This window comes from Daphnia pulicaria, chromosome 1, assembly GCF_021234035.1.
Source record: "Daphnia pulicaria isolate SC F1-1A chromosome 1, SC_F0-13Bv2, whole genome shotgun sequence".
In the NCBI taxonomy this organism is placed as follows: Eukaryota; Metazoa; Arthropoda; class Branchiopoda; order Diplostraca; family Daphniidae; genus Daphnia; species Daphnia pulicaria.
In genome coordinates, this window is record NC_060913.1 from 19,245,082 (window position 1) to 19,257,924 (window position 12,843).

The 12,843-nt window shown below is 36.1% G+C and overlaps 1 protein-coding gene across 4 annotated transcripts; it reads left to right on the forward strand.

Moving 5' to 3' along the window:
• The first annotated feature begins 293 nt into the window (after positions 1 to 293).
• On the forward strand, positions 294 to 12,342 carry LOC124320674 (myosin-I heavy chain-like). Of its 4 annotated transcripts, none has more exons than XM_046783534.1 (37): positions 294 to 591; positions 980 to 1,086; positions 1,150 to 1,212; positions 1,277 to 1,532; positions 1,594 to 1,732; positions 1,842 to 1,893; positions 1,967 to 2,185; positions 2,314 to 2,487; positions 2,558 to 2,930; positions 3,032 to 3,094; positions 3,159 to 3,337; positions 3,561 to 3,700; positions 3,810 to 3,895; positions 3,953 to 4,131; positions 4,200 to 4,595; positions 4,745 to 5,082; positions 5,147 to 5,375; positions 5,437 to 5,586; positions 5,685 to 5,779; positions 5,862 to 6,008; positions 6,113 to 6,219; positions 6,312 to 6,358; positions 6,423 to 6,596; positions 6,880 to 6,976; positions 7,072 to 7,157; positions 7,223 to 7,325; positions 7,396 to 7,668; positions 7,749 to 7,895; positions 8,141 to 8,235; positions 8,302 to 9,201; positions 9,285 to 9,396; positions 9,465 to 9,654; positions 9,858 to 10,032; positions 10,149 to 10,331; positions 10,398 to 10,457; positions 10,671 to 10,874; positions 10,942 to 12,342. In XM_046783534.1, exons 1-37 carry the CDS (start codon positions 561 to 563, stop codon positions 11,029 to 11,031), a joined length of 6,459 nt encoding a protein of 2,152 aa, XP_046639490.1. In that variant the 5' UTR covers positions 294 to 560; the 3' UTR covers positions 11,032 to 12,342. The 4 variants fall into 4 exon arrangements, with proteins under 4 accessions (XP_046639490.1, XP_046639491.1, XP_046639493.1 ...); XM_046783535.1 differs by having other exon boundaries at positions 9,861 to 10,032; XM_046783537.1 differs by having other exon boundaries at positions 4,745 to 5,073.
• The last annotated feature ends 501 nt before the right edge of the window (positions 12,343 to 12,843 follow it).

Sequence of the window (12,843 nt, forward strand, 5' to 3'; positions counted from 1 at the left end):
CTAGCGATAACTTTAAGATTTTAATGCGCTATGTTGATGAGGAGTTGGGGGCGAAAATTGAGGAACATTTTTCAAAAATCTAATTCCTGTTAGCTCTTTTTCTTATTAATGTTAACAAAGTTAATAACAAGTAACAAGAAATTGCAATAAAATGGTTTTTCAAACAACTTCCAATCGTCGTTTGCTCGTTTATGTCTGTTCAATTTAGGTTTTTTTGTTACCCAGTTTGCTAGTTCTTCGGCCTTAAACATATAGACAAGTTCTACTTTTGAGTCTCGACTCGACTAGTTGACTTACTTGTCAAAGTCAAAATTTTGTCTTGATAAAATTACAGCGCGTTAAATTTTTTTTATTATTCATAAGCCGATGGCGTTTTTGAATTTCGTCTGCTTCCGTCTTATGTTTCTTTCTAATATGGTTTTGTTGTTTCAGTGAATCAAATCAGCGAGAAAATAAAAAAATTGCGCGTCACTGTTATATAAAAAATTATTAAGAAAATGCATAGTGTCAAACAATAGAATAGTATGCCAATTCTATGATATCCGATCAAACCAAAAATCATGGAAAAGTCACCAGGGTGCATAATTAATGGTAAGGAAGATTGTGTTTTGCTGATAATTTTTTTATTTTTCCCCAGGAAATGCATTTTGGTTTCCTGGCTCATATCTATGTAGATAAAGCCAAAAGAAAAACTTGCTTACAGTAATTATCTGTGAACTTTTAGAACATAGCACCTACTTTTTTTCAGTATCATTTAATCCTTTATTCTTTCATGGCTCCTCTAAATGAAAAAGGTTTTTTTTTTTATTTATTATTAAATAGGATTTTTTATGCACTTGTACTTCCACAAGTGATGGAAATATCTAAATTATTTGTGTTAACATAGTGACATATTTAGAACATAACAGTCCTGCTACAGTTCTGTTAGTATAGGAACCTCTAGAAAATGAAATAAACTTTTTTTCCAACACTTTTACAGGTGCACACCCTGAGGATGGTGTTTCAGATTTAACTTTAATATCAAATATTGATGAGAGAGGCATCAACCTAACCCTCAGCACTCGATACAAAAGAGACGAAATTTATGTAATTAAGCAATCACAGCTTAATAAATCAATGTGATAACTTTGTTTTTCCCTTTTTCTTTAGACCTGTGCAGGCACCATTTTGATTGCTGTAAATCCATATAAAGACCTACCAATTTATGGATTAGTAATTTATAAAAAGAAATATTGTATCAATAATATTAATCACAAAAAAATATTTTTTATCAAAGGATTATGTGGAACGATACCAGAAAAAACATGAACTAGTTAACAGGGAACCCCATGTGTACCTTTTAACAGAATCAGCATTTACATCATTCCAGCATAAGGGTGTTAATCAATCTGTGGTTATCAGTGGTGAAAGTGGAGCTGGAAAAACTGAAACTGCCAAATTCGTGCTGAATTACTTGTGTTCAGTTACTTCTAATATCAGCACATGGGTTCAACATCAAATTATTGAAGCCAATACTATCCTTGAAGCATTTGGTTAGACATTTAAACTTAAGTTCCTTTTTTTATTATTTTCATTTTAATACGTTATTTAAAGGAAATGCGAAAACTGTACGTAATGACAATTCTTCACGTTTTGGAAAGTTCATGCAAGTTTGCTTTGACGCTCAAGTCAAAATCAGTGGATGCATCATTCAAGATTACCTACTGGAATTATCACGAATTACGGTTCAAAGGTTAGTTGAACCAATACATTCAAGAAATAGATGGGATGTTATATTTCAAAATTTAAACTAAAGATTATTGTACTTTCTAATCCATTATTATTTTTTTGTTGTAATAAAGTAAAGGGGAACGCAATTACCATGTTTTTTATCAGCTGCTTGCTGCTGCCCAGGTAAAAAATAAAATCTTTTTATGTGGATTGTGTAATTTTATGTTTGGAAAATTAATATTTCGTAATTTTATAGCACGATAAAGAGTTGTCCAATCTTTGGATGCTGAAATCTTGGAATCACTATGAATATGTTAATCAAAGTGGATGTGCAAGCATAAATGGAGTTGATGATTCTAAAAAATTTGATGGACTTCGTTTAGCGCTCAATGTTCTTCAGGTTACCACCGAAGATACAGAAAGCATATTTTCTGTTGTGGCTGGAATTTTGTGGCTTGGAAACCTCCGTTTTAAGGTAACTATTTACTGGATGCTGTTGTTATCTCATAATTTAGACTTTTGCCTTTTATTTTGTTGCTCAGGTTTTTTGTTTCTTTACTTCCTTTTGGCCTCGCTACTAATTTGTAATTTTTTCTTTTTTAGGATATAGACGGAGAGAAATGTGAATTGCTCGCGGAAGACGAAGAGATTGTTGCCATTATCGGAAAGTTGCTGGGACTGAGTTCTGAAGAGCAATTTAAACTCAAAGAAGTTCTCATTCTGCGCCAAATCAACGTTCGTGGAAATGTCACTGAAATACCTTTGCGGCTTCACGAGGTTGGTTTCATACTCGTACATAATGTACTTAATTTTGTTAAAATAAAAACAAATGTTAACAATTTTATAGGCGCGGGAAAATAGACATGCAATGGCTCGTGTTTTATATTCTCGAACCTTTTCTTGGCTATTACACCACATCAATCGCTGCACTAGTCCTGGAGAAAACACTAATCGTTTCTTGGGAATTTTAGATATTTTCGGTTTCGAAAACTTCGAGCAAAATTCTTTCGAGCAGCTGTGTATCAATTACACAAACGAAAAACTCCATCGTTTTTTCAATCATTATGTTTTCGCTCTTGAACAAGAACTCTATTCAACAGAAGAAATTCAATTTTCTCATATTCAATTTACCGACAACTCACAATGTGTTGAGCTTATCGAAAAGCCTCCTCTTTGCATCCTCAAGCTACTCTCTGAACAGTGCCATATGCCTAAAGGATGTAAGTTCTTATCTTGCCTGCTTTAAAGAAAGAAAGAAAAAATACTAAATTAACATATTTTTTTTTTGTTTTTTGTTTTTGTTTTTTGTTTTTTTTTGCAGGCGACCTGTCGTATATAACGAATCTCCATGCTGAATTTGAAAATCATGCTTACTACATAAAAGGTTTCACGAACTTCTTTTGGAATCATTTAATAAGTTCTTATATTTAAATGCTTGGATTTCTTAGGCGACGATAGGAGAAAATGGGAAGAAGTATTTGGAATACGACATTACGCGGGAGCGGTAATGTACAATGTTTCGGGTTTCGTGGACAAGAACCGTGATGTTCATCAAGAAGTATTTCTGGATCTCCTAACTAACTCGCAGAAAGCTCTTGTTCGGGAATTCACAAGTTTGCCCAACCAGGTATGTAATTGTCGCAATCATAATACTTTTAGTTAGTTCCCAATGAAATCGCAGTTTCATTCTCGGTTGTATTCTAAAAGCCTTAAATTCGAGCCCTTTGATTGCATATGGAAACACCGTTCCAATTTTTCCTGCTTTCATTAATTTCAGAATAATGTTGACTGCCCAGTCACAAATTTTGGTATTGGCAATTGCGGGTAATATTTTATATATCTGTACATAGGAATCGCTAACCCAGTCCAAGGCCATTTGTGGGACCAACACTGTCGCTCGTGGAACAAATAAAGCCAAACCAACAAAGAGTGATACCTTTCGCATTCAGTTAACTCAACTTGTACAATCACTCCAGTCGACTAACCCTTGGTGAATAACTGAATATGTCTAGATGTTTGTAAAGATGTTGAATTTAGCTAAAAAGGAAATGTCATTTTGACCCAAGAATTTGAAATAACTCATTGTGTGTGTGGCATAGGTACGTACGGTGTATAAAGCCGAACACGGGTAAACTTGCCAATACTTTCCATGAACCAATGGTCTTGGATCAGCTTCGTTACTTGGGTATTACTTTCATTTAAAAATATCATCAGACCAATTTCTGTAATTTAATATTTTTAGGCATGCTCGATTTAATTAGAATACGTAGAGAGGGATACCCCGTCCATATAGATTTTGACTCGTTCATTTCCTCGTACAAGTGCCTTTGTAAAGGAACCCACTTTCCCGTCGGAAGCGGTGCCAAGGATATAGTTCACTCGATTTTAAAATACCTAAAATACCCTACCGACCAGTGGCAGGTATGAAACTTGGTATTGTTATTTTTCACTGGCCATTATCTTTTTCTTGTTATTATTTTTTGTTTTAGGTGGGAAAAAGAAAAGTCTTCCTCCGATTGCAGGTTTATGAACCATTGGAATCCTCTCGAATCTACACTCTGAATCGATCCGCCATTTTATTGCAATCGCATTGGAGAAGATTCGTAGTTCGTCGTTGTTATTTAAATAAGAGAAATGCTGCATTAGTGCTACAGCATGCATTTAAAGGGTGGCAACTTCGTTTGAAATTCATACAACGACGCCGAGCAGCGATTGTCATTCAGAGTCATTTGCGCGGTATGTTTGCTCGCGAAGTAGCAATGGCATTGAGGGAAATGCGTCGAGTTGAGGAAATTGAAGCGAAGCAACGAGAAAGAGATAAAATTGCTGCTCAAGAAATGGAAGCTGCCGAGACTTTAGAAGAAGTTTCGTCAATTAGTGACCAGGTAATATATTTCTTTATTGATTTTTGTAAGTGAGGTAATAGTAGGATTGTTTGAGAAAAGCAGCGGCATAAAAGAAATAGCGCTAGTTTCCAACATTGTTTGTTCATTTTCCTTTGTTATTAACCAAATATATTTGTTATTATTGAAAGGATAACACTGGTCTGCAATCTCAGAGTTCTGCTGACGAGAGCAATAGCCACACGCCGATTCGCCCGACGAAGAATGATCTCCACGCCTTGTCGCATTTTACTGTCCAATTGAACTCCAAATTTTCTGCAGCGTGTTCCAATAACCCGCTTGAAGATCCGTTAGCTAACGCAGTTGCTGATAATGTGGACCTGGACAACCTATTCGCGTTTTTGTCGGAAGTGCATGCTGACGGAGGCAAGAATGCCATGCTTGAGGAAATAGAAAATCAAATGACAGAATTAGCCTCTGGCTTTGATGAAGAAATCCAACTTGTTTCTCGAGAAAGAGAGTACTTGGAGTAATAACTTTTGAGTCCCTTTGCACACATGAACTATATTGTTGTTTCTTTCATTTGGTTTTAGGAGCATGGAACAAACCGAAGAAGTTTCTAAGGATTACGAAGAACTTCCATTGCCGTCTCCTCCTCCAATGCTAGAATCTCCTGAATCTTCAATTTCAGATTCAATTCTACCATTTGGTTTTCCGTCTCTACCGGAACCAACGGAAAGACCTCCACCACCACCTACTGTTCATCAAGATGAACCAATCTATGAAGCTATTCAGCCTCGATTTCATGCTGGTTTTGGCGAGGTATTATTGTTGAAAGGGGAAAATGTGTCATTTAACCAAAATTTCCATCAAAAATCAATAGAGTGAAAAATTACAAGAAAGTGAAACTAATCCCGCCACACTTTCTGATCTCTGGAAGCCGAATAGGGAGAACCGTGAAGTGAGACGGAAGCTAAGGATTGCTCGAAAACTTCACGAGTTGGAAGAAGACATTCAATCTGCTGCCAATCAGGTAAGCAATCATTCCGCAGACAATAAATATTTGATTTGTTTTGAGTTGGTTGCCTTTGTAGTAACTAAAGGCGATTGGCTTGGAACGTTGTTTTTTAGGCAAATGAACTACATGAATTGATTGAATACGCCGAGAAAAATTTCAACGTGCACGAGTATATTTCAGAAGTTAATCTCGGATCTACTCTTAAAAAGTAATTTTATAATCGAATCAAAACTAATGCGCTTGCTGTTTTAATAATTCTCGTTGACATTCATTCTTTCCCATTTGAATAGAAATAAGAAACCTGGAGAGACGATCACTATTTCAAAGGAAGAAATGGTTGTGTTTACAAAATTCAACTACATACCCACTTCTCACCTCGTACTTTATGACCATGATAGTATATTAGTCGCTTGCGACATTTTCAAGGATTTGTGCAGGTATTGAGCGTTTTTAACTTCTCCTATAAATCATTATTGCTCTGTTGCCTTTTTCGAAAAATTGTGTAATTTTTAAGATTACTAACGAATTTAAATTTATTAAGATATATGAAAAGCGAGATGAAGTATGAAGAAGAAGAAACATTCCTGAACACGGTCATTGGTCATGGTTTGGAGCGAGATGATCTACGAGATGAGCTATATGTCATGTGTAAGAATATACGAATATAATTCTTTTTTTTCTTTAAACGGCAAAGTTTAAAGATGCTAAATGTTATGATTATTTTCATAACTTGTCTCCAGGTATGCGGCAGTCTACCAATAATCCTTCGCCTGATATGTGTGAAAAAGTATATCACCGATACGTTTTTTGGTTACGGATTACGTTGTAATTTTTATTTTTCTATAATTCAGATTTGGATTTTATTGGCTTTCTGCGTTGTCGCGTTTGTTCCTAGCAAAATGTTACACAAATACGTCGACAGTTTCATTCGAAAGAATAGCGTGCTGACATCCACCAGGCATTATCCATTCGTGTACTGGTGTGGAGAACGCCTACGATCTTCTAGAATTGCCGATCGAAAAATGGTAGTTTTTTTTTTTTTTTTAAGTTATTTTTTTTTTTAATCTTTACATTCATCATTCAATTCGTGTCTACAAAGAATGACAGAAAGTTCTAATAAGAAGCTTCCCGATATTTTTATTTTTTTTTTTTTTTTTTGTAAACAACTGTTATAATTGATCATAAAAGCTATTAATCCACATAAACTTTCTCATTCTCACTCATACTTGGCTGTGTGCAGCACAGTCGACATTTTTAAAATTCGTAATTGGCTACGATTGTAATTCTTTTTTTCCTTAAACATTTCAGCCGCCATCTTCCCGTGAGGTGGAAGCGATTCGTCGGTTGGGATCCGTCGTTTGCCGAATCTATTTTTTAGACGGGAAAAGCAGAGCCCTAGACATCTGTAAGTTGTTTTTTGTTTTTTTTAATAATCGAATTTATACTATTTGGAATTCCAGTTTAATATATATGAACATAATCGACGGTTGTTTTTACTAGCCCCGTTGGACACTGCCGGTGACATAGTGCAACGCATTTCTGAAAGTTTGGGATTAAATGCGAATGACGGATGGGCGCTTTATCAGGTTGATTAATACTTGTCCGAAATGTTGGCAAGAGTTGACTAATTTCTTTTTTTTTACTCTGATAGGGTCCTGCACACGGTAGATTCTCTCATATTAAAGCCCACGAGTTCGTCTGTGATGTGCTCACTGCTTGGGAGACTAAACAAGAATCTTCGCCATCACACCATTGTAACTATTGTTTCGTTTTTTTATCAACTGAGACCTCCCGCTAACACCGTTCAAATATTTCTCAACACAGCGGGCAGAAGCTCAGTCACCACAAGCGGCAGTGGAAGTACTCGTGGTTTGAAGGTCGTTTCGCCAGCCTCAACTCCGGAGAATCGCTTTTATTTCTATCGCCGACTCTTCCGTGGATCTCGTGAACTTTCTGAAGATCCCATGGAAATCGCCTTGCTTTATGGACAAGCTGTTTATTCTGTCGTCGAATTAGATGAATTCCCTATCAATGATAAAGTTTCGCTACAGCTCGCCGGTCTTCAACTTCAAGTTATCCTTGGGGACCCTGATTCAAGTAAGATATTGGCGAAATCGAGCAATTATTTTTTCCCTTTTGATTAATTCATGCTCGTTCAATTTATTTCTGATTTTTAGGAAAAGAAGAAACCTATGATAAATTGGAAGTTTATCTTCCCCACCGAGTCATTGCCCAAAAACAGCGAGAAGAATGGCATCAGTTGTTAAGTCACGCACATGTTCAATATGGAACCGGCAAATCCGAACTAATAGCACGTGTTTGGTGTAAGTAAAAAATGTTTTATTATTCTTGAATTTTTTTAGCAAACAAATTTGTAGATTCCATAATCATTTCCATAAACGTAATTCATCAATTTACTGCTAGTAAATTAAACAGTATACATCAGAGAAAAAATTGCTGAGACTATACACTAACGTCTCTAGAAAACGATTACCTTCTGTTCTCTCTTAAAAAACGACATATTTTCACTAATTAAGGTTTTTTTGTTTCCCCTTCAAATTTGTCACAGATCTTTCGTGTGTGATGCATTTTCCGTTGTATGGCGTTACGCAGTTTTCAGTCACCTATCGCGGCTATTGGGCTTATGGAAACAAATTAATTTTGGTATGTGTCTCCTGTTATTTGTGTAGTCTATGGTACTAATTCAAACGTTCATGTTTCGGTAATTAGGGCGTGAACTGCGATGGAGTAGCCTTGATAAAACCAGATGACAAATTCGTCATGTACGAATACCGCTACGCCGACATTGAATCCATCTTGATTGATCCCAGTGATGACTTTCTTACTCTGACACTTCTACAATCGCTTTCAGATGCCCACAAGTGTCTAGTTTTCGAAACTAAAGAAAAGGAAGAAATCGCCTCACTCATCGTCAGTTACTGCCCGGCATTATCTTATTGGTTAACGGATTTAGATCGCCCGAAGAAGAAACTGAAGCCGGTTACTAGTGAGGACCGACTACGCCGTTTTCAAAACGTTATCAATTGTCGGAAGCTTCTGGTGGACAGTGGCATTTTGCGTAAACCGATCGATGACATGGGACGATTCTTACGCTCAACTCTACGACGTTTAAATAAAACGAAAATCGATAAGCTGCGAGCAATTTCGTCCAGCTCTTGCGGTGAAAACTACAAAGGATTTAGCCATGCAGAGTGGGCTTTCACTCGGTATCCACTGGCTCAGTCACTTATCAAATTTACGGAACTGGATGACAAAGCTGCTGTGGATAATTTTCGTTTGGTGCTCTCCTATTCTGGGTTATTACAGCCAGAAGATGGTCATCCGGGTAGTGAAGAAGAATTGATTCCACTTGCCCAGACCTTATTGGAACGCAGCATGAAGAAGGAATGTTTGTTCAACGAACTATTCTTGCAGCTGATCAAACAGACAACAGATCACCCGGAAGCGAATTCACGTGTCAACCTTCGTCATTGGGCTCTGCTGACTTTGATGTGTTCTATAGCGTTGCCGCATGATAAAATTATTCGTAAATATCTCATCGCTCACCTAAAGTTATGTTCGGCTGATGTCACGTCCGAAGAAGGAAAATTTGCTCGTTTTGCCGAAAAGGTTGGTTTTTTCTAATCATTAATTTTCATAATTTGAGTTTTCTATAAAATTTTTTTTTTTTTTTTGTTATTTTCATTTGATAGTGTCTATACAAAACCATGAACAGTCGTAGACGTCAGTGGTCTCCGTCGTCGCAAGAAATTTTGTGTACAGTCAGTCGAAGATTAATCTACGCCAGAATATATCTTATGGATGGTACTGTCACTTCTCAATTCAACATAGAATATTTTCAGTCCTGATTGCCACTATACATTACTTTTTAGGTGCTTTCCATGCAGTTGAATTTGAGCCAACGGCAACTGCTAATGATGTTATTGAGATAATAAAAAGTCGCATAGGCCTGCGAAGTACATCCCAAGGATTTGCCTTGTATGAAGTTCTCGGCGATGTAGAACGCAGCATGGTGTCTGACGAAAAATTAACTGACGTCATGGGGAAATGGGAAAGATACAGGTAGGTCTTAAAATAAATTTTATTTATTAGCAGATTAGTAACGTGATAGGCTAAATGTTTTTTATTTGCGGTGTTCCTTAATAAGTTTTCAGACAAAATTTGGCTTTTTATGACAAATTCAAATTTATATTACCTGTAACGGAATTTATTATTAAGATAACGAGAGAACTTTGTTCCCTTAACTTAATTTGTTTTTTATTAAGCAGAAACTCAGGCGCCCAGCAACATCCTCAACAGCATCATGCATTTCTTTTCAAAAAACATTTATTTTTGGATCAGTACATAAATTTAGGAGATCCAGTGGAAAAGGAACTTCTTTATTTCCAAATGTTACACTCCATTCGCGTCGATCGCTTTCCTGTGACTGAGATGGAAGCTGTTAGTATATTTTTTTATTTATTGATTTATTTTCATTAGTAAACTATGTTTATGTTGATATGTATATTTACATAACCCGAAACATCATAATTTTCTTGTTTTTACCTTGTATATAGATAATGATTTGTTCACTGCGAGCGCAAATTGAACTGGGCGACTATTGCCCTAGTCCCCAATTGAACTATGGAGCTGTCATTCAGCATTGTCTCCCTCCTCGGATTTTACCTTTGATTGGAACTGAAGTGGTGGCCCTTCACCACCAGTCTCTATTTGGCATGACTCCTCAGGAAGCAAAACAGGTTTGTTCATTTGAGCTACGTATCTTACATAATGGTTACTAACAGTTTTTTCTTCCGAAATAATAGGCTTTTTTCAACATAATACAAAGTTGGCCCCTACACAAAGCAACCTTCTATGATGTTATGGTGAGATTGCTTGTATTTAGAACTGCATTTTACATTAGGATTTAACTTGAATTCAAAATATCTCGGAAAATATCGCCGAGGAGATTGATTATTTATTGTTGTTGGTTTTTATTTTTTCAAAATTTTTATTTTTTTTTTATGATTTACGTATTTCATTAATATTCAAATTATTAACCATATATATTTTTATATCCCCCTTAATGTACTTTGAAGCAATCTTTCACATCAAACTGGCCTAAAGCATTGTGGCTTGCTATCGATCAACGAGGATTACACCTTCTGGAGCATCGAACGCGCCATATCCTTTGCAATTATGATTATTCGACGTTGATTAGCGTCAGCCCAACTCTAAATTGTCTTATGGTTATAACGGGAACTGATTCAAAGCCTAGTAAAGTCATTCTGAACACCCATCAGGTAAATTTTAATTCAGTTGCTTTCATTTACAATTATTCCTTTAACCAACGATTTGAATTTTAACTAGGCTTTTCAAATTGCGAATCTTGTGCGTGAATATTGTGACGTTTTGCAAGTAACGACTGGTATATCACATTCAGCTTCACTCATGGCTTGAACAGTAAAGTATTTTGTGACAAACTAGGATTTTAATTACCATTACTTATTGAACCGCATCATAACAAAATGCTTCCCTTATTTTCCATATTTCCTAACCTCTTGTTGGATAGCTGTAGTAGCAAGGGTCGTACACCCGCATCAAAACTATAGCAGAATTTCGATCAGAATTATTGAGACAGGAACAGAATTTGCGACTTCGTGCATGTTGAACCCCAATGGCCTCTTTTTTTATCATTATTATTCTTGCGCTTCCTTAAAGAAAAACAACTATCGAGTAGATTCAAATGAAGAATTCTCACTTTCGCTTTAATCTCAATTATCTCCTATGCTAATCTCATTAGGCTTTCCACTCGTTACTGTAACGTATTCTATGACTGAGCGGCAACAGTTATTTTACAAATGAAAAATACTTTCCCCCAGACCCGCTCTTACTCTAATTAATGCTCATCGTTCTCGTCAATCGGAAAGTGCTCCATCGTTACTGAAACCTAAGACCATATTAAATTATTATATTGTCATTCTTTTAGTTCAACTGAATTTTGGGTCTTACCCACTTCCACTGCTTGGGTTATGTAGTTGCTTTCCTTATCTGAACCAAATTTGAAATTAAGTCAACGCCTTGTAGGTTAAAAAGAAAGACTAAATTTATGTAATAGAAGAAACACAAATGGTCCCACTCTTGTAGATCTGATCTTTCTAGTTCAATTAATGGCTGCGCACTATTTCCTCTACGCTTCATTCAGTTTAGTTTCATTTTGAGCGGTAATAGGATCTCGGATGATAAACGAACGTACAAAAACCAGAACTTTGAAAGCATGGAAGATTTGCGTTCGACCGAAGCCTTCTTCGTAAAGCCAAATTCCAGTTTTTTTTTTTTCTCAACTTAACTTCAGTATAGACAGACTTTTTCTATGTCGGCGCAACATTGGGCCACGTTTTATTCTTTTCACTTGAGAAAAATCTTTTATTCCTGTCAAAAATGTGTGTAACCCCCTGAGAATACGGTTTTTTGACATTGTTCCGACACGCTGCATTTCAATGAGGGTTGCGTTTCTACTATTTTAGCATAACTAGACTGACTACGTCAAGTGACACCGTCTTTATTTAACAAAAAAGAACAAATATCTTGTTTGAACAAAAATCTTTATTGTGTTCATTGCTCTCTTTTATGTCTTGTCTTGATCTCAGTTGAACGGCTGTTTTCTTCGAGTTCCTTGCCTATTGCGATGCGCAATGGTTCTCAATTGTATAATCCTGTGTTATTTTATCCTTGGTGTTCATACGGAAATACATAAAAGTAATGGTGAAATTGTGGTGTAGGCACTGTGAATTAATACAGTGTGTGTCAGTGTCTCATTTTACATTTTAGTGCTTTTAACCGCAAACAAGTTGTATTAAAATAGATTTGTTGTTGTTTTTTACAATCCCGAAAAATAATAATTCCATGACATTTTTAGTCAAATTATTTCCATTCTGGGTTATTTTATTTATGCCCTTTTCATCGAAATAATTTACGTATCATACGCTTGACGAAACGGAGGATGTTCGATTATAGGAATGAGAAATCAATTAATTTACGGGTTTTCCCCGTTAAGCGCCGTGTTTTACGGTTTATTTTGCGGCCCCCAAATTTTTTGCCGACATGCTGTTCTATGCAATGCCCGCCCTCTTTTTGGCTTAAAATGACTAATATATCGGTACAAACCGAACAACTAGATAACGGTAAAAATATCAAAAACAACTACCATCAGTACACCGTTGGCCCACAAGCAAATTTTTAACAAAAATGGCTTTGCATCGACCAGCCAAT

What these genes read in the sequence shown, in the direction of transcription:
- LOC124320674 (XM_046783534.1), top strand. Translation starts at nt 561, where the DNA reads ATGGAAAAGTCACCAGGGTGCATAATTAATG. An exon ending in TTTCGTCAATTAGTGACCAG is followed by an intron (nt 4,596 to 4,744) that starts GTAATATATTTC and finishes TATTATTGAAAG; the next exon opens with GATAACACTGGTCTGCAATC. An exon ending in ACTAATAGCACGTGTTTGGT is followed by an intron (nt 7,896 to 8,140) that starts GTAAGTAAAAAA and finishes AATTTGTCACAG; the next exon opens with ATCTTTCGTGTGTGATGCAT.